The following is a 21,571-nucleotide window of genomic DNA, read 5'->3' as shown; positions in this document are numbered from 1 at the left end:
TCTCAAAAACAGGCCATCCAGGCAATAGCATTTATTAGGTACATGCCAGGCAGTGATAATGTCAAGAACAACTGATAAAGATAGGATATTTTTCAGGGAAACGGTCTAAGCCTATTATGGTTTTGCCAAGTCTTAAATCCATTACAATATCTACTAAAAAAAGAATCAAGTATGGGCTTCTAAATTATAGAGAAAGTTGAATAAAGTATCATATTAATCATTTGATATACATAGATCACATCAAGCTAGATCGTCACACAGTTACTAAATGAGGGAAGTGTTACAGACCAAGAATATCTGGATTCATAAAGGTATATGACAAAATCACTCATAATATCCCTGAGCATAAGTTAGAGGGATGGAGGCTATAGAAACAAGCCTAGCTAAAGAATGTGGATCTATGTGAATTTGGGAGGCAATCTCTAGAGTTTTGTTCGAAGTCTTGTGTTATTTTTTTAACAATTTAAAAAAATCAAATAGAGGTAGCATGTTAATCAAATCTGCAAATGACATGAATCTTGGAAGCAAATTGGTTTTAAGATATGATTAAGTTCCAAAACTACCTCAATAGACAGATAATGAGAGATGAGCTTAAAGAAATGGAATTATATAGCAATTAATGTAAAGTTCTATATTTAGGTTCAAAAATTTAACTGTACAAATAAGAGAATTGGGGGGGGGAAGTAGCTCAAAAGCATTGTATTTTGAAAAGACTCAAAATTTTAATTAGGTACATTTTCAATATGAGTCAATAGTGGGAAGTAATCTTCCAAAAAAGATATTAAACCTTAAGCATTATTGGATATATGGTACTCTAAAGAGGGAAGTACTGTATTCTGTGTTATCGAGACCATTCACTTAATATTGTTCTGGGTGCCACATTTTAGAGGGTGGAGGTACTATAAGACTGGAGTAAATGTGGAAGAAGGCAACCAGTATGAGATAGAGAATAAAGAATTTGAAAGATTGCCATAAAAAGTATTAGGAATTGATTTATCCCATAGAGGAAACTTGAATTACAATGGGTAGCAGTTACAGGGAGGCAGATTTTTGGCTCGGTATGAGGAAGATCTAACAATTAGAGTAATCCAAAAATCAATGAGTTGCCTCACAAAATAGTGAATTCCCTATCACTGAAAATACTGAAATAGTGGTTGGAAAATACTTTGGGGCATGTCATAAAAGACATGTATGTGCTTAGTAGGACATAAGATTTCACATGAACCTTTCAATGATTATATTAGGTAATAACAGAAAGGCTGTGTGGCAAAATGCAAAGGCAATCTGTACTGTATTACTTTGTATATATTTTGTACTTATCTTACATGGACTTGAAGTCAGAAGACTTGGGCTGGAGTCCCAGCACTAACAACAATCATGTGACCTTAGACAAGTCACTTAACTTCTCTGAGATCAATTTCCTAATCTGTAAAACAGGGAAAATAATAATTTACACTATCTACCTCTCAGGGATGTTGGGGGGAAAGTACTTTGTAAACTGTAAAATGTCATATAAATGTGATGTCAATGTTACTTTCACTATTTAAGTAGTGAATCTCTTAGCTCATGAGAGTAACAATTTTTTTTACCTTAATCAAACTACCTTTATTTCTATTTGCTTCACTCCTCCCTCCTCCATGCTGATGCCCTCCTGTTAATTTTTGAGATTTCAAAGTCTCAGATATAAAATATTGGTGGGACTATATGACTTACAATTAATAATAAAATGTTTGGATTAGCAAAAGGTATTCCTTCTTACCTCCCAAGTAAAAGAATTTTGTTTTCCTCTGAGCTTCTATGGTTTGACTAATGCATTAAAAATATTGCTTAATCAGAATAAAATCCTCTTTGACATTGCTTCAAGTGACTTGCTACATTCAAGTCACTATCTTCCTTCTTGCAAATCTTTTTTCCAAACCCAGTTACTGGTAATACAATGATTTTCATGATATAAACACTAATGCCAATTATAATTAGTACATGTCTAAGATTATGGGCCCTTAGTGCAATCATCAGGTCACAAAAGAAATAAGACCATCATGCCTTAAAAAAGAAAAGTGATTTGTCCTCCCTTGTATAAAAGTTCTGGTAAGGTCTGATGTAAATCTTTCAATGTACATGGAAATAAATCAGATTCATGGAATAACCTATAAAAGATAAAATATTTGTTGTTGACAAGCTCTTTTCATCGAAGAGAAAAATTCAATGAAAATGTTTTGTTTCATTGACTAACCTATTACTCACTAAATATTATTAACCATTCAGAGCACAGGGTGCTTTAGAGATATAAAAGAAGCAAAAAACGAGTGTCCAGCCTCAAGTAATTTACAGTCTAGTTTGGGAAATGAAAACAGGTACAACTAGAGTATAATTACAAAGGAATATATGAAGATATGCCACATATGTGAAAAACTTATTCTAAGTTCTTATGTGACAGAAAAGGAACAATCAGATAAGCATAGGGGCAGGAATGGAAAGCTTCTTGGAAGTGAGTTGTGATTCAAACCTTATACAGAACAGAACTATAGAATCATAGATTTATTAGAGTTAGTTGGAAGGGACCTTAAAGTTAATCTAATCAAATCTCCTCATTCTACAGATAAGAAAGCTCAGTTCCAGAGAGGTGACAAGTGAATTGCTCGTGACCAAATAAAGAGTAAGAAATAGAAATACGATTTGTACTCCAGAGGTAGCATTCTTTCTACTTCAGCAGTAATACTTAAAGTATTTCATCCTAGTTAAAAGAGTAAACATACAAACACCAGAATATTAAGGAAAAATATAAACTTCCTTTTAATTTATATATATGTGTGTGTGTATATATGCATGCATACACACATACACACATTCTTATATACTTGTGGAATTTAGCTTTATCATATAATGGACTTTAATGAGAGGTGGTAGTTATTATGCTAATTTTTGTGTGGCTTTAAATTCCTTTTATTCTTATTGGATTCATACTTTACTATATTTCATTTTAAATATTATCAACTGGAGAAATATGTAGTTTGCCCAAAGGATGAAACAATCATTTTTTTATCCTTTGGAATCTCATCTAAATAAATCCAAGTTTGAAATAAAGAAGTCCATTTTCAATTACAAATTACAAATTCATGAATTTAGATATTTAGAACTATTGGCAAATGCAAATGAAATAATCTACATTTGTTTCAGGAGTGATATCACATATTACAGAAATAACTGGCAAGTTAAAGTGATTATACTTTTCCTCCGATTTATAAAAGGAAACACTAAAAATCAATAATTTAATATATCAAAATATAGCTGATAACCACTTTAAATTTGAAAGTAGGGAAAGGAAAGTTTCAGTCAATGGTTCAGCAACAATAAAGTTAGGGACATCACTGGGAGTGAAGACACTTGAGAATCATGGATCTGAACACCATTTTTGTTACCATATCCTTGCTACTTGTGCCATTAGAAATAAAAAAATCAAGATGGCTGAGTTCTGTGAAGCAGCCAGTAAATCAGTTTCCTCCATTCCCCTTATAAATCAATCAAAAAATGGTTGTAATTTTATACATTACTTTTTTGGGGATTAGTTTTGGGGACTGACTGATATGTTGGTCTGAGATACTACGCATGGTTTGGAATAACAGCTCCAAAAGAAAAATAAAATTAAAGGACATGTATTTCTTGAATTTTCTTAATGATTACACAAGAGAGCCAGGAATGGTAGTACACGCCTGTAATCCCTGCTACTGGGAAGGCGGAGGGGGAGGATCTCTTGCGCTCAGGAGTTCTGAGTAACACTGGACTAAGCTCATTGAGTGTCCATACTAAGTTTGGCCTTAATAGGGTGGGTCTCCAGAAATAGGGTGTCTACCAGGTTGCCTAAGGATGGTGAACTAGCCCAGGTCAGAGCTGGAGAAGATCAAAGTTGCTGTGCCACTCAGAGTGGGATTGGGCTGATGAACAGCCCCTAAACTGGTAGCCTGGAGAGATATGGAAATGAAGCTTTAAAATAAACAAATAATTTTGATAGGATGTAAGCTCCTTAAGAACAAGGTCTATTTCATTATTTCGTTCAGGGTTGAGACACAACAGATTCACAGATAAGTAAAAAAAAATAGGATATATATCAAATAAAAAAAGGGAGATATCACATCTTGAATATAAAACCTCATATAGGCCAGTTTGGCTAGAAAGTAGAGTGCTAAAAGGCGAGTCTCATGTAATCAACTAGGCAGTTGCCGGATTGCAGAGGGCTTTAAAGTCCAAAAAGAGGTGTTTGTATTGTATCCTAAGGCAATAGAGAGCTATAGAAGCTTCCAGTGGAAGAGAATGATACGTTCAGGCCTGTAGTTTAGGAGAATCAACTTTGCAGATAAGTGGAAGAGACAATGAACAGAGTAGGGAAAAGAAGTTGGAAAAAACTATTAGGAGACGATTGTAATAATCAATGTTAGAGGTGATGAAGGAGTGAACAATGGTGGTGATAGTATTACTAGAAAAAAGATGATGGATTTGAGAGATGTTGAGAACAAGAGTTGGCAATCAACTGGATATGACAAGTGCTCTCGATATAACAGTTGAGGATAATTCCTATGTTGTAAACCTGGATGACTGGAAGGATGGTGGTGTCCTCCACAGAAATATGGAAGGTAGGGAGCAAGATCAGTTAAAGGAAAAAGATAACAACTTTTGTTTTAATATGTTGTTAAAGAAGCCTTAAGGATATCTAAGTGGAGATGTCTGGCATTTAAGATGTAGAACTAAAGTATTTATTGAAGTAAATGCTTATGTAAATCAATTCAAAGTCAGTAATTTTTCACTATTATACTCAAAGTTCAAAGAATTATATAAATAAGTACATATATAAAATGATATAATTAAATAAAAGTGATTAAGGCTCCGCACAAATGCATGGGAAACCAGAATACGCTATAACCAATAAATTAATGCAAAGACATTTGAAAGAATTTAAGGGTAACATTGCATTTGCATCCATAAAAAGAAAATTTCCCCTAAATATATTACCTCATTTGAATAGTTCCTAAATAATTTTAATAACAAATTTTTTTTAAAGTAGTCATGGCTTTATCCTACAAAATCTGCTTCAATTTTTCTCCTTGCCCAAAAGATCATATAGCCATAAAATCTTCCATCTGTATATAATGGGAAGCAGGATGCATGTGTGCGTGAGTGTTACAAGTTCCATATAGTGAACCAAAACTGAAAAAAGGTTTCTCAACATAATTCTAATTCCATAAATAGTTATTATTGGCAATTGGGAAATTTTGGTCTTTATAGTTTTTTGTCTCTTATCAATATAAAATTGACTCATCATATTCATTTGTGAGCTGTAGCAACAAGAAGATTTTGGTGATGACTATTACATTTCAGAAACATGTTTAAAGCTAACACCTAGACTCTTAAGAAAACTCATCATGCTTATATGCCATTTTATGCCAAGAATTCAATAAAATATTCCCAAACAGGATCCTGAATAGATGACCCTGCAAAACAAAGTTAAAGAAAAGTATTCACCACACGTGTTGATTGTGGAGCTGAGTGAAGCAGCTCCAGCGGAAAGGCCACCTTTGGAGACTGCTGAAGCTACAGAAGGTGGAGAAGATGTAGAAGATGAAGTAGGTGCAGTCGAAGAGGCCGTCGTGGATGTTAACCGCTCTCCAGACTCCATATCTAAAAGAAAAAGAGAAAAACTATGAATTTTCAAGACAAAGCACTAACCTACTTATTAATTTGATTTAAGGAAATCTTGTGAAGCAGAAATACTTTAAGGAATACAATCTTATTAAGAAATATTAAGCTTTTTAGGTACACTGATGTAAAGACAGATCATTAAGAAATGTTTCTACAGGAACAACAAAATAGTAAATTTAGAGTGGAAAAATGGTAACAATGAAAAATTTGCACAATTATGCCAAATCTTCACACACTTACATATTCATGATATATTTGTGTCCATTAAACATGCCATATATTCAACTGACAGGAAGGTGGTTTGCAAATATAAATTAAATAAATTATACACACATATAAAGGCACATCCATAAAAGTAGGGTATTATCGTTGTATTATTTTTTTAAAATCAATATCTTAATATGTCTAAACTTTTCCATTTACCACTCGTTGCCCCTTCCTAATAATGACAGCAGTATGAATCAAGGAAATACCAACTACTATTAAATAAATTCTCAACTCTATAACTATAGATATTAATTTGATTATAGGATCAAACTGAACTGACCTAGTACTTTGTTCCTAAACATGTGCCGTTGCCACCCTGCCTCCCATTCAGAGGACCCTCACCTTGAGTACGCTGGGCCCATCTAGGAGCCATAGTTAAGAGGTGATTGAAATAAAGAGAGTGTAAGGAGTCACCTCAAGAAAAGGTTATTTTATAAACGAGAACAAAATCTTCAAGAATAATGATATTGTATACAGGTGTCCCATGGGAAGTTGTAGGAGCCAAATTTATAAAATATATTGTAATGCTTATTAAGAGAGGAAACAAAAAGGGCAATCTAGAAGCTCCTTTGGCACTCAGTGCCTCCTTGGCTTTTCCTTACCATCACCAGCTCTTTTTCCTTCCCTTCCTTCTGTTATAGGCTTGACCCATTTATTTCTTATATCTCTGTTCATGTGATTTATGTCCTTAAAATCTTAATGATATGATATTAGTGTTGTAAACTATTTGGCATTTCAACTTAAATGTTTTATTCTACACATGTATGACACATCCAAATGGAAACATGTACAATGGACACTGATTAAGCCAAAAGACAAGCTGAGTGAGCTGAAGGAAAGACACCATGGGGATCAGTTGGGAAGACTGATCCTGAGCAGTCCAAGGTGAGGGTGGGGGTGGTGGTGGTGGTGGTGATGGTGGTAGTGGTGGTGGAGGTATATCCACATGAAAACAGGAGACCAAGAGGATGCCAAGAGAGTAACCATATCCAATATCCTGCCAGAGTAAACTGCGGACAGAAATGCTCTACACCTAAATGCACAGAGGGAATGACCTTGCTGGAGTAGGAATTAGTACAGATACTTCAGTCAGGTAGTCCAATATCTGACAGTCAGAGAAATAGACTCCAACCCTCTGGCCCCAAAGGACAAACAAATTCCAGGGCACTAAGTGCTGAGGGAAGATAGAAAGTTTAGATTAAGACATGATCCCTAACCTCACGAGTCTTGACAGTCTATTTAGGGAACTTATTTAGTCCAGTAGTTGACTTCATTCCTTAGAAACTTAATGTTGAACTTCTTCAATAAGCTGTATACCAACCTTGCAATATAAGGAGTATTTTAAAAATGAAAGTTTAGAATCTAATGCAATGGTCATTCTAGTACTCAGTAACATAGTTGTGGCCATTTCAACCTCCATTCAGAAGCAACAGTCACACTAAGAAATAATTAATGAATTTCAACTCTAAATCTTGAGTGCATGCATCCACAATGCCTTTTACACAGACAGTAACATAAATGATCACAAGTTAATGCTTGGCACACTTGCTGAGACCATTACTGTTGAGCCTTCCAATCTTGTGAAGTCTAGTTAGTTTTCTCTATATTTTGGCACTACTGTCAATTCAAGTGATGAATTTTTCAGGACAATCAACAGATAATGGTATTGCTGTGATGAGTCTGTCCATATCCTTGTAGAATTTTTCATTCTCCTCATCAGCATTCACCATGGTGAGGGCATATGTGCTAATGATGGCTGCATAGCACTTCTGTTTTAAGGGCAGACTTTGGGTCACCAGACAGTCACTAATGAGCTTTGAGACATGTGGCTGTCTGTTTACAAAGCCTATAGCTGACACCTTTCACTACAAAGTGTTCTCATCAATAAGTCCAGTTTCACCAAATGCAAAAATATTGATTCGAACCTGAATCATTTGTGGGATGCCCTATCCATTCTTTCTGGGTGGTTAGTGTTCTTGTTTCATAACATCCTAATCCTGATGACAGTTAGCTATTTTTGTTATAAAAGTTCACTTTCCATTTACTTTTGGACTACAGGGATAAAAATAATCTTGTGAGCCTTTTTCAACATGTGATATACAAGATTAGAGTATTTTTCACTAGTCCTTTCTCCTATAGAAAAGTGAAAAATGGCTAAAATTTTAAAAGAACAACAAATTTCCTATACTGTGTCCTTGTGTCGGATTTTGCTTTGGAATATCCCAGTGCTAATATAAAGTAGAACAAGTGACAAATCACAGAAACTAAATTCTTCTGCATTGTTAGAGTGTGGAGTCAGGCCTTCAATAATAATTAGATAGTTCAAGTTCCTTAGAGCCTATAATACTTACAGCTGAGCCAAATAAGTTCTTGCCATTTAAATAAATGTCATTATGAAAAGAGCTATTTCTGTATAAAGTTCATGTAATTACTTATGCCTTTTGTTACAAAATGGTTCGATGCCTCATTACAGTGTGGAGTTGGCCCTTAGCTTTAGAAGTAAATGCAAGCTCTGGTAAAATTTACCAAGTAGAAATGACTTTAAGTATGGGCCAATGAAATACTATGCAGTGGTTGTCTAAGGACTAGCCTAGCTAAATATGGAAACAGCAATCACCAGGTGGGTCACAAGGAGACAATGTTTTGGTGTCACCAGAGAAAGTACTTTCTTTCTGAGAGCATGGATGTCCTCCCTGAAGTCAACCTCAAAACTAGGAATAAACTCTAACTTTGAAAAAACTGATTTATATTTTGGGAAAGCATCATATCTTCAGGAGGTAATTAATAAGTTTCAAAATTTTACTACTCATTGTATAGTGAGTAGTATGTATGTATTTGTCCTGAGTTTGCCTGTAAGCTTCAAGGACTTTTCCTCGTTCAGATATTCTGGTTGATGATCTGTGTTCCCATAATTTACACAATTACTATGTAGATTATGTATCATATCATGCCCTTTTGCAGATTTTGTCACCTCCTAATAAAACCTTTCTTGAGCCCTTATTAGTCAGTGTTCTGTCCTGACACAAATTATGTATGTAAATATTGCATATACACCTCTCCTCCAATATAATGTAATTTCCATGAGGGTGGGGACCATTTCTTATTTTGTCTTTGTATTCCCTGCCCTAGCACAATAGGTGCTTAATGCTTGTTAAATTGAATTTGTCTTTCCAAGCAGAAAAGCATAATATTTTTTTTAGTCTGTTGTCATGTATCAGCCCACTCCCTAACTATCTAATCAATGTAATGTCATTTTCTAAAATTTCTCCATGATGTGCTCTATTTTCTTTTTTTAAGACCTTAAGATCATTATAGATTTTGTTGTATTTGTATTTATATTGATTTATAATAAGCAGAATTAAATATCAATACATCTTATGAACTTGCTTTGTAACTATTTACATTTAAATAAATGAAATTCAACCCATAAGATGTCATTCTTATTTATGTTTCTTTTGCTATGGTGACTCAGTTCTTCTGGCTTTGCTTTGTTTTTTCCCTTCCAAAATTCCCTTGAGTTCTTTCATTATTTGTTTACACTTATCAATCTTCCTTGCATCATATTATTCTGTTTTATTAATATACTGAAGTTTATTTTACCATTCATTATTGTGAGACACTTAAGCTTCTAGTTTTTTGCAATTACAAATTGAGCTCTAGCGAAAATGTCAATTTTCGCAATTATGTCAATCCTTAAAACAGTCTTAAAATAAAGTAATGATAATTAACAAAATATCTATATTACAGAAGCAATAGGATATCCACCATAGTTTTTTCTTGGGTTTCCAAGGTCCTTCCTAATGATACTGACTCACATAGTTATAGTATACAAATTAATCAATATACTCAAGAGACAATAAATTCTAATAATAATTCCATATGTTTTTAAAAATCTGAACTGATGATTTGGAACCTATTATCCTGTGTTACATTTTATGCTTACCTTTCATGTATTCTTACTTCTCTCTATTCTATTTTTTTACTTTTGATGTGGACACTTGAGATCACTATGTATGTACATATCTGCTAATGAAAATAACAGTATTTAATAAAATACATAAGTTAACTGCTGACTTTACTTTTAAGCTTAAAATTTAAATATACTTTGATCAATTTATTACTTAAATCACAACAAATGGCTAGCACTAAAAAAATTCTGTGACAAATATTTCATTCAACAATGAAATGAAAAATTATATAAAGTCCATACACAAAAAAAGTTTTGGAAAACATAATGCATATTATATGAAGTTTAAATAACACAAAAATGAACTTTCATTAATTTCTTAAACATGTTATGTATATGAGAGCTTTACATGGGCTGTTAAGACAGATTCCTGTGATGATGAGGGAGACAAGGGTCCTAGCTTTAATCCTATACTTGCCTTCTAATTTGGCTATGTGCTAGGTCTTAGACAAGTCACTTCTCTTCACTACACCTCAATTTTCTCATTTGCAAATAAAAAAAAGGATTTGGACTGGAAAAAAGTTGCACCATATCTTCTGTTAATCCCATGATTCCATATTGACAGGTTCATACACACACATCTCTGTTGAGCTATTTGGCATTGGAAATGCCTGTATTTCATAACATGTAACTTGAACTCAACAAATCAGTTTTAGTAGACAATTGTTCTAATTTCCTGGGCTTATATTAATTATTTGAATCAATTTTCAAAATTCTACATTTCATATGAAAGGGAAGCTTTCTGGTTGTTTGATGATTGTTCTGCTTTCAAAGCAAATAGCAGTGTGCAAATACAAATGAACTCCCAAAGCAGAAAGGACTATAGTTAAATTATAGCCTTTCACTAAGAAGATATAAGGTAACCTTATTTTATATTTTGAAAATCTGGCAGTCAAATATACAATTAGTAATTACAATATCAAAATCTAAATCTCCCTAGGGAAAAAGTATGGAAAAACAAATCTAAATGGTAAAATATTTTTCTAGTCTTCAAAAGCTAAAGTTGTTTAGAATTTTACCTTATTACTTTATCAGGTTAAGTACCACAGTACAATTTATACTAGATTCAAAAGGACGGTTAAGAGTGGCAGGAAATGATCCACTAAATTATTTTTGGTTTATCCTTAGCACTGCTGCTGTCCATTACTACGGACATTTAATTGACTGGAGTTACATTTGCATTGCACGGTTCATAGGCAGCTATTTATAATCTGAGCAATATTACAAAGTTTGATAATTTGGAATGCATCATTAAGAAGTATCTCACAACCTTACAATACAATGGTAATAAGTTTCTCTTTACGTACCAGTAAATGAAGCTATAATGCAGAAACACAAAGAAAATTTTAACATTTAATTTCAGCCAATAAAATATTGTAACTCCAGTTATTATTTTTTAAAAAACTATAAATATGTTCATTTCTGGATCACCTGGGTCAGGGATTTTTCCATACTATTATGTATTATTCTATACTATTACATTTTATTCTGAATGTGTTCAATTCTTTGCCACCTCTGGACTGCTTATCACAATATTTTCTGTCATTAATAATGCCCCTCTCCCCTCAGTCTGTGCCCATCAATATCCTGATAACTTTCCTTCAGAGCTTTGCTCAAATGAAGTGAACAGGCCCCTGATCAAATGCATCATGAATGCTCACAGTTGGGGAATTAAATCTCTAGGGACTACGCACACCTCTTAAAGTTTATTACACGTCATGTCCCAAAAGTCTTAGTGCAGTTTTAAGCTTTAGTAACTTGTGAAGTACATAAACTACAAACTCACAAAAAATATCATTTAAAAATTTAATTTAATTATTTCCTAATTAGGTTTGTGAATTTTAAAGAATTTTTAAAAATTTTTAAATGATGGAGTACCCTGTCATTCTGCACTGCATGTTCAACAATTTCTGCATGAGCCTTTCTTAGACTGGTAGATTGGTAGAGGACCCCCTCTTGCTTGGTCACTTGATCTAGCTCAGTTAGACTTTTTCCTGTGGTGTCATGCCAAAACTGTCATGTATGCACAAAAACCTTGTTCTTTGTATGATTTTAAGGCTAGGATTACAAATGCAATTCTTTCAGTAACAGCATCAGGAGGCACTGAACTAAACTTTGAAGGAAGGCAGGAATTCTCAATGGCAGAGGTGGGAAGAGATAATCTATAAAGGCTTGGCAGAAAGGGATACAGTGCTATGTTCAGGGATTAGTACATAAGCCAATTTGGCTGGAATATAGAGCACATGAAAGGGAGTAGTAAATGAGTTTACTGAGCCTGAAAAAATGTAGATTGCAGCTAGATTGCAAAGGGCTTTAAGTATCCAGGTAAATATCTTATTTATCTTTGTATTTCCCTCTTACCCCTTATCTTCTGCACTACACATACATAAAGATCACAAAATTGAGAGCTCCATAGGATTTTAGAGATGATCTAAATCCAACAATCTCAATTTACAAGTTAGGAAGAGATCCAATGAGGTTAAGTGACTTGACCATGATCACACAGGCAGTAAAGCAGTCGATCAAAAATGAGAACCCAGACCTAATAATAGCAAATTCAGAAATTTTTCCACTAGCCCACACTACCATCTTTAATCATTTTTACCAAAAAAAGTTATTGAGAAGATTAAAGAAAAGAAAAATATATAGTAAAATCTAATTACAAGATGCTTTATTATACAATAAATCTGCTTTTACTGCCAGTCAAATAATACCATCTCTGGTATGATAGTGCATCTCTTAAAGTAGTATAAAGTCAGAAACATGGATACTATACTGAACAAAAGCTTAGAAGGATTCTGCTGCATATCAGTCCATCAGCTGGACAAAGGAGAGTGGTAATCAATTAATCAATCAATAAACATTTACTAAAGACCCACAGTGCTTACCAGGCAGTGTGCTAGGTGTTGGTGATGCAAATACAATGAGGAAAAGAGTTCCTCTTAAATGGCTTATGTTGTACCAGGAGAGATAACATGTATTTATATTTTCAAAACATACATGAACCATTTACAAAGTAAATACAATTTACAAAGTACATATGAAATAAATAAATAAATGCGGGCAATTTTTGGAGGAAGGGAAACATTAGCAGCTGGGAAAATCAGGAAAGGTCTGATGTAGAAGGCTACATTTGAGTTGAGCAATAAAGGGAACTAGGGATTCTAAGATGTGGAGGTGAGGAGCAAATGCATTCCAGTCACGGGGGACAGCCTAGATAATGGTGTGGAGACGGGAGACGGAGTATCATATTTAACAAACAGAAAGAATGACAGGTTGGCTGGATCATGGAGTACACTGAAGGGAATAATGTATAAAGAAGCCTGCAAAAGTAGATTGGAGCCAGGTTGTGAAACCCTCTACAAGCCAAATAGAGGAGCTTGTATTTGATCTTAGTAATAATAGGGAGCCACTGGAGTCTATTAAGCATTGGAGTAATATGTTCAGACCTGTGCTTTGGAAGTATCACCTTGGCAACTGGGCAGACGATTGGTTGGAAAGGAGAGCTTAAAGGCAGAGACCAATTAGGAAATGAATGCTATAGTCTAGGCAAGGCTGATGGGAACCTGAAGAGAAGGGTTAGCTGTGACAGACATTGTGGAAGAACTTATGACAAGATTTGACCATCGTATGGATATATGAGGTGAAGAAAAATGAGTTGAGGATAACACCAAGGTTGCAAATCCAATAGTTGAAAGGATGTAAAGTCCTCAACACAAACCAGCCAAGAAGACTAAGATGGAGGTATTATAAATGTAGGAGGAAAAACAAAAGATAACAGTGTCAGAAAAACCCAGAGAGAATTGTCTAGTAGATGAGGATGGTTAATCAATCAAGAAAAAAGGCCCCATTAAGTACCTACTATGTGACAAGAACTGAGCTAGACATTGGGGGAATAATTACAAAAGTAAAACAACTTTCAAGTAGTTTACCTTCTATCTCAGTCATATCTGTGAACTAAGAAAAGTCTACATCTGTGAATTTAGCAATCAAGAAATCAGTGGTAACTTCAGAGAAAGCAATGAGAAGACAGCATTTTCTAAAAGTTTGACTGTCACAGGGAGGAGAGATATACAATGATGAGACCAAACTCATAAGTTTGATCCTATGAGTCATTTTGTTTAGCAGAGAGTAAAATTTTGTTCTATAAATACCTAAATCCCAATCCCAATCAGCACATAAATATGTCCTTGATCTAGAAGGTGACAAGTTGAAAGAGTGTGTGTATATGCTTCTAACAAGTCTACAAATCATTACTACTAAAAATTATTCAAAGGATAAACACCAAAAAACACTTAAAATTTCTTAATATGAGAAAGGAAAAAATATTGCTTAATTGCTTAAATTATACAAAATAATTTAACCCACTTATCATGTATATAATATACACCTAAATTAAGAAGTAATTTACTCATTCCTTTAAATTACCAGCATTATAATGCAATTCCTGGCTCACCTGGTTGATACTATCATCTTTTAGATTCTTTTGATCAGAACATCAAGTCCTTCCACATTTCCACAGCCTCATTCCTAATCAGTGTGTTCTTTAAGATCATCAACATTTTAAATCTCTCAATTTCTCCCTCCCCACCATTATAGTCTTATCTTTGGAGTTATCTATTCTGGCAATGAACTGTCCACCTAAACCCCAGGTTCTCTGATGGCACACCTTGATAATCCCAAACACTAGGCAACTCCCACTATTCGCTTCCTTTCCCCTGCTCCCACTTTATTCCTAACTCCTGAGTACAGCAGAAGTCACAGAATTGTGCTGCCTACATTACTAATTAATGCTATCTTTGACTTTCCTCCCTACCACATCTCATATTCAAACAGGTATCAAGTCTTATCAATTCCACACCACCCCCTCCCGTGGGATATCTTGTATCTGCACCATCCTCTCTATTCTTACTGCTAACACGTTAACAATTCCATTCATTACTGTCCGCTTGAAATATTGTAATAGCTTCCTAACAGGAAAGTCTTCCTGGCTCCATGCTCTCTCCATGTATTTTTCTTATATTTTAAGTTCCAAACTGTCTCCCTTCATCCCTCCCCACCAGGCTACCATTTGATGCAGATTTATAAATATATGTAAAACCATACTATGCATATTTCTATTTATCAATTCTTTCTGCAAGTGGACAGCATCTTCCTTCATAGGTCCTTTTTAGTTGATTTGAATATTTATAGAACTCAGATTAACTTAGTTGTTCACAATTATTCTTCAAACAATATTGCTGTTACTGTATACAACATTCTCTTGGTTCTGCTCACTTCACTTTTCATTATTTCATGCAAGTCTTTCCAGGTTTTTCTAAAATCAACCACCTTATCATTTTTTTACAATACATTAGTATTCCATCACAATCACATACCACAACTTGTTCAGACATTCCCCAAGTGAGCATCCCCACAATTTTCAATTCTTTGTCGCCACAAAGAGAACTGCTATGACTATTTTAGAACATATAGGTTCTTTTCTTTTTTTCCTGATCACCTTAGGAAACATATCTAATAGTGAGTGGTATTGCTGGGTCAAAGGATATACACAGTTTTATAACTCTTTGGGCATAATTCCAGATTACTCTCCACAGATGATTGGATCAATTCACATTTCCACCAAAAATGTATTAATGTCCCAATTTTTCCACGTCCCCTCCAACATGTCATTTTCTCCTTCTATTATTTTAACCAATGTGATAAGTGTGAGATATCTCAAAATTGTTTGTATTTGCATTTCTCTAATCAATAATGATTTAGAGCATTTTTCCATATAACTATACAGTTTTGATTTCTTCATTGAAAAACTGCCTGTTCATATCTTTAGACCATTTAAATTCTTATAAATTTGACAAAGTTCTCTACATATTTGAGATATGAGACTTTTATCTGAGAAACTGTCTATAAATTTCCCTCCAATTTTCTGCTTTCCTTCTAACCTTGGCTACATTGGTTTTATTTGTTAAAAAAAAAACCTTTATAATTAAATGCAATCAAAATTATTCATTTTACATCTCACAATGCTCTCTATCTCTTGTTTATTCATAAATTCTTCTCCTATCCATAAGTCTGATAGGTAATGTGCTCTATGTTCTACTTTTCTTGTGATATCTTCTTTTATATCTAGGTCATGTATCCATTTTGACCTTGTCTTGGTAAATGGTGTTAAGATATTGATCTATACCCAATTTCTGCCAGACTGCTTTCCACCTTTCCCAATAAATTTTTTTTTTTTACCAAACAGTGAATTCTTATCCCAAAAGTTTAAATATTGACATTTGTCAAACACAAGGTTACTATAATCATTTACTACTGTGTGTTGTATGTCTACTCTGTTCCACTGATCCACCTTTCTATATCTTAGCTAGTACCAGAAAGTTTTGATAATAAAGCCTTATAATATACTTTAAGATCTGGTACTGCTAAATCTCCTTCCTTTACATTTTTCATTAATTCCCTTGATATTCTTGACATTTTGTTCTTCCAAATGAATTTTATTATTTTTTCAAACTCAATAAAATAATTTTTGGTAGTTTAATCGGGATGGCACTGAATAAACAGATCAGTGTAGGTAGAATTATCATTTTATTATGTTGGCTGTGCTTACCCAGGAATAATTAATATTTCTTCAATTATTTAAACTTGACTTTATTTGTTAAAAAAAAAGTATTTTATAATTATGTTCATGTAATTCCTGGTTTTATCTTGGCAGGCATTTTATACAATCTACAGTTATTTTAAATGGGATATCTCTTTCTTATCTCTTCTTGCAGGGTTTTTTTGGTGATATATAGAAATGCTCAAAATTTTCTAAGTCTGTAAGTTACACAGCATTTGCTGACCAACATTGGTAGAGGGAGTTTTCTCATCTGGAATTTCCAAACCTCTAAAAAACTTTGTTTCAAAGGAGAGTTCCATTGGAGGAGGGCTTTATAATGTTTTAAAAATCAGCGAAAACTTTTAAAAGAAAAGTGATTGATTTCCTACAATATAGCAATCAAATATATAAAAAGTGAAAAATTTTAAATGGCAAGGCAAAGTTTTAATTTCTATTTTACAAGAGTGGTATTTGTTCTTCAAAAGGCCCACTGATCCCCTTTTGGATTTATGTTTATCGATGTTCACAACTATCACTTTTTCTTATCAGTGAAATCTTGAATACTGACAGCTGGTCAATGAAAATCTTGGACAGGTGCAAATAGTAACAACTAATAGACCAGACAACGTTGGCTTCTAAGTGCAAATACTATGTTAGCTGTCTCCTGTGTTCACACTGCCATCAGCTCTTTAAATATTCGAGGATAGACCTTATCCAGGAATTACTCCCCAAAAGATCCCCTTAAATGAGGGATGGGGAACCTGTGGCCTGGAGGCCACATGTGGCCTCTAGGTCCTCAAGTGTGGCCCTTTGACCGAATCCAAACTTCACAGAAGTATTTTTTCAGTATCTTTCAGATTTGTTCAGATCTTTCAGAAAGATTTCTTCTGTGAAGTCTGGATTCAGTCAAAGGGCTGCACTTGAGGACCTAGAGACACGTGGCCTCCAGGCTGCAGGTTCCCCAATCCTGCTTAAATTAACCATGGTCTAAGCTCCCTATCAGAGTCCAAACATTAGAAATTAAACTGTAGAATGTAAGTATAAGCTTCCTTCCTAACACAATGTCAAGTGACTCAAGAGTTTAAAAAAAAAAAAAAGAAACAAAAACAATTTCTGTAAACTGCCACAATGGTACTATTGATCTTTGTTTATTGGAAAAAATTCTCAGGGAAATTCTGTAAGTATTATACTCAACTTCAAATTCTGATAAAGATGTCATAATATTATTACTTTAAATAAGGGAATTTAATCAGGGAATTTAATACCTATCTTGACTAAGTTTAATAGCTGAGAGTAAGAAAATATAAATTCAAAATCGGCAGAGTGGCAATAGAGGTATAACAACCCTTGAAATGCTTATAGTACAAAACGCATAGGACAGGGCTCAATCAATCAACCAATAAACATTTACTATTGTATATCAGGAACTGTTAAATGACGTGTCCAAGGTCATATAGGTAGCAGGTGGGATTTGAGCCTAAGTCTTCAATTCTAAATTCCTTACTCTTTCCACTATACCTGCTGCCTGGAGATTGGAAAGGCAGGAAGGGGCTAGATTGAAAACAGCATTAAATGTCAAACAAAGAATCCTTTATTTGACCCCAAAGGTAATAGGGGGCCACTGGAGTTTATTGAGTTGAGGGGTCAGACCTACACTTTTACAGCTCTCTAAGGATGGATTAGAGAGGGAGAACACTGGAAGCCAAGAGAACAATTAGAAGGCAGTTGCAATAATTTAGGTCAGAGATCTGGACTGATCTAGAGTGGTAACTCTGTGAGTGGAGAGAAGGGATGTTAAAGTAGATATAAAAAGTTTGAAGATGCACTGCATACTGGACAGAACAAGGAGAGTGAAAAACAGAGGATGAACCTAGAATTATAAACCCAGATACCTGGGAGCATGAGAGTGCCTTTGAAAGTAATAAGGAAGTTTGGAAAAGTGAAGGGTTGGAGGGGGATGAAATAATGAATTCTGCTTTGAATTTTGGATTCTACGCTTGGCTATGACTCTGAGTTGCTATATGTACTTAGACTAGTCGTTTTCTCTCTCTAGGTTTCAGTTTCCTTACCTGTTAAAAAACAAACAAAATAACCAGTATTTGAACTAGATCAGAGGTATCAAACTTGAGGGCCTTAACCACATTAAATTATAATTGTGAAATATTTAACAAAATCAATAAAAATACTATTGCATACTATTATGTAGTATCTATAGAACACAGATAATGTTAATTTGTGATTTTCTAAATCGATATGCAGTCCACAAGGATCCTTTTCTGAGTTTAACACCAATGGACTAAATGATATCTAAGGTCTCTTCAGTGCTAACATTCTATTGTTCTATAATTCTATAAAAAATCACAGAAATATAACTATTATGTTAAGTATGATATATCTATACTACAATTTATATTATAAAATTTTTTTTTCCAATTTGTGTTTACTTTGTTACAAAGATCAGTCCATTGTTTAGGGGGCTAGGGAGGAGTTAAATTCTGAAATAACTGTGATATAAAAAACAAAAGACATCAACATTTATAAAAAATTAAAACTTAAGAAATTGTAAAGAGTAGGCCTGACTTCTTAATAGAAATGAAGAAGAGTACTCTGTTTGAAAGCATTTAGATTTGGAGTTGGGGGGTAGTTTAAGTCACTGTGTATTTAGGTATATACTGACTTAGTTTGAAAGATACTGTCAAGGGTAGCTAGGTGGTGCAGTGGATAGGGCACCTGAGTTCAAATGTGGCCTCAGACACCTAACATTAGCTGTGTGACTCAGGGCAAGTCACTTAATCCCAATTGCCTCAGAAAAGAGAGAGAGAGAGAGAGAGAGAGAGAGAGAGAGAGAGAGTAAAGAAAGACTCAAATTCTTGATAAAATGAAGGTTTTTTTTTTTTAAGGCAGGACTGTTCTATTTTTTTCTGTATATCTCCATTTCATGGCACAGTAGGAGTTGCTTAATAAATGCTTGTTGATTGAATGATAACATTCTCTATTTCCTATCCTCTGCAACAGATGTTGGTGGTGCATAAGTGGCAATTATCTTCATGGTAATGACGATGCCTGGTAATGAATACTGCAAGGCTTGATGACCAAGAGTTCACAAAATTATTTCCCTTGCCTTTGAGGGGCACAAATGATCTTACTCTTTTTATTCACTTCTCTGAAATCAAGAGTCTATGAGCCTTCCTTTCATTAAACTTCAGCTTTACATCTTCAACTTTTACTTACAGAAATGTCAATATGGATACAGTTTTGTTTTCCTTATTGCATATCAACTCAACAGTCATTGGACAAAAATTTCATCTAAAATACCAAACGTAAATTTTAAGAAAGTGACTCTTAGTATTGTCATTGTTCAATCATGTCTGACTTTTCATGACCCCATGGAACATGGCACACCAATATTGTCCATGAAGTTTTCTTCACAATGATGCTGAAATGCTTTGCCATTGTCTTCTCCAGGGGATTAAGGCAGAAAGAGGTTAAGTGATTTGTCCAGGGTCACACAGCAGGTCAATGTCTGAGGCAGGATTAGAATTCAAAGTCTTTCAGACTCCAAGACCAGCACTCTATCCACTGAGTCACCTAGCTGCCTCTACTTCTTAGCATGGCAGTTTCCTTTTCTACTACTACCATTACTACATGAGTAGAAGGGTACTGCATCAAACTCAAGGAAATTTCGCTCTATTATCTGAATTCTACAAGTCCAAATCCCTGGTGATGACTTTGTCCACAATTAATTATGTTGGTCTTTAAACAGCTAACAGAGACCATCACTGGGACCTTAATTGAAGATTTTCAAAACCGAAAAGAACCTATCAGAGTTTGTAGAGTTAGTTCTGCTACATATGTGACTTATGCATTGTGACATGTGTTCCCCAAAAGCACCACCCTATAAAAAACTGAGCAATAAAAACCACAGAGCTTATGTAGAAAATGAAGTTAGGGGTACTAGGCTCTGAAACTTCGGCAATGACACATTAAGAGAAGACAGGAACCTCATAAAAACACTAGCATAGCTTTATACATGTTAAATGGTTAAGAAAAACACAACACCACAATAAACAATTCCCAAACAGCTGGCTGGCAAAATCTCTCACAAGGACAAGCCAAAACTCCAGGTCTCAGGAGCCCATGGAGGAAGTAAGGGAGTGGTCCAAACCAGCTCTTCTCCATCCACAGCTCTTACTGAAGCACCAGAAGATATATAGGGTAAAAACCCTAACTTGACAAAGACCTGATTGATTGTGGTGGTGGATGTTGGAAGAGTGGTAGGTTGTGAATTATTGTGAAATACTGGAGTTTTCTGCATCCTCCTTGCTTCTTGAGGAAGAAATTTCACATCAGTAAACACAAATTCAAAATGCCCCCTAACAAATCAGTTGCATTGGAATAACTTCATGTCTTCAAAACAAGCATCATAGGAAACTATGTTCTGTTGGCTTAGCCTTCAAGAAATGATGTTCATTGCTGTGCCAAGACTAGGCATTGAAGGGGTTTTGTGGGAAAATAAATTAAACATTGAAGAAATAAACTTTCTTTGATAAATGATTTCCCACTAAAACATACAAATTAGGAGGAAAAAAACCTTTTGGCCTCTGACCAATTAAATAATATTGAAATAAGGGGAGAAAAATCTGAAAGACATCTAAAAACTCATCTAAATTTCTTGAATCAGCTGCAAGCAGAATACCTGAATAGATTCTGACTGCATAAAGATACAATCAATATACATAAAGTATCAGATTTCTGAGGCAAACTTCATTAAATGAAAGTGTATAACATTAAGTTTACCTGTTGCACATTTGTAGTATCAATGGGGAATTTAATATACAGGTAAATTATCAACAAATCCCCAAAATAGAAAAATTGGAAGAGAACTAAATCATTGATAAATTTGCAAAAAACACCTATTAAAAACTACTTTATATTATGTATGGGAGGACAGGAGTATGGAGGAAAGTTCAATGCATGTAGAATTTGGATTAACAAAGGTAAAATGCTCTTTTTCAAATTAAATAGAAAGTTAATGGCAAGATGAC

The 21,571-nt window shown here is 34.3% G+C and overlaps 1 protein-coding gene across 16 annotated transcripts in view; it reads right to left on the bottom strand.

Moving 5' to 3' along the window:
• Positions 1–21,571, bottom strand: part of LOC114045671 (bromodomain adjacent to zinc finger domain protein 2B) — a 342,755-nt gene that overhangs the window by 153,352 nt on the left and 167,832 nt on the right. For all 16 annotated transcript variants that reach the window (XM_027865764.1, XM_027865749.1, XM_027865748.1 and 13 more), the window contains one exon: positions 5,515–5,670. In XM_027865764.1, coding sequence (XP_027721565.1) covers positions 5,515–5,668 — 154 coding nt within the window. In that variant the 5' untranslated portion in view covers positions 5,669–5,670. The remainder of the gene's footprint in view (positions 1–5,514; positions 5,671–21,571) is intronic.

The sequence above is a fragment of the Vombatus ursinus genome, unplaced genomic scaffold (genome assembly GCF_900497805.2).
Source record: "Vombatus ursinus unplaced genomic scaffold, bare-nosed wombat genome assembly UNPS02014779.1, whole genome shotgun sequence".
NCBI lineage: Eukaryota > Metazoa > Chordata > Mammalia > Diprotodontia > Vombatidae > Vombatus > Vombatus ursinus.
This window is presented reverse-complemented; position numbering and strand designations above follow the sequence as displayed.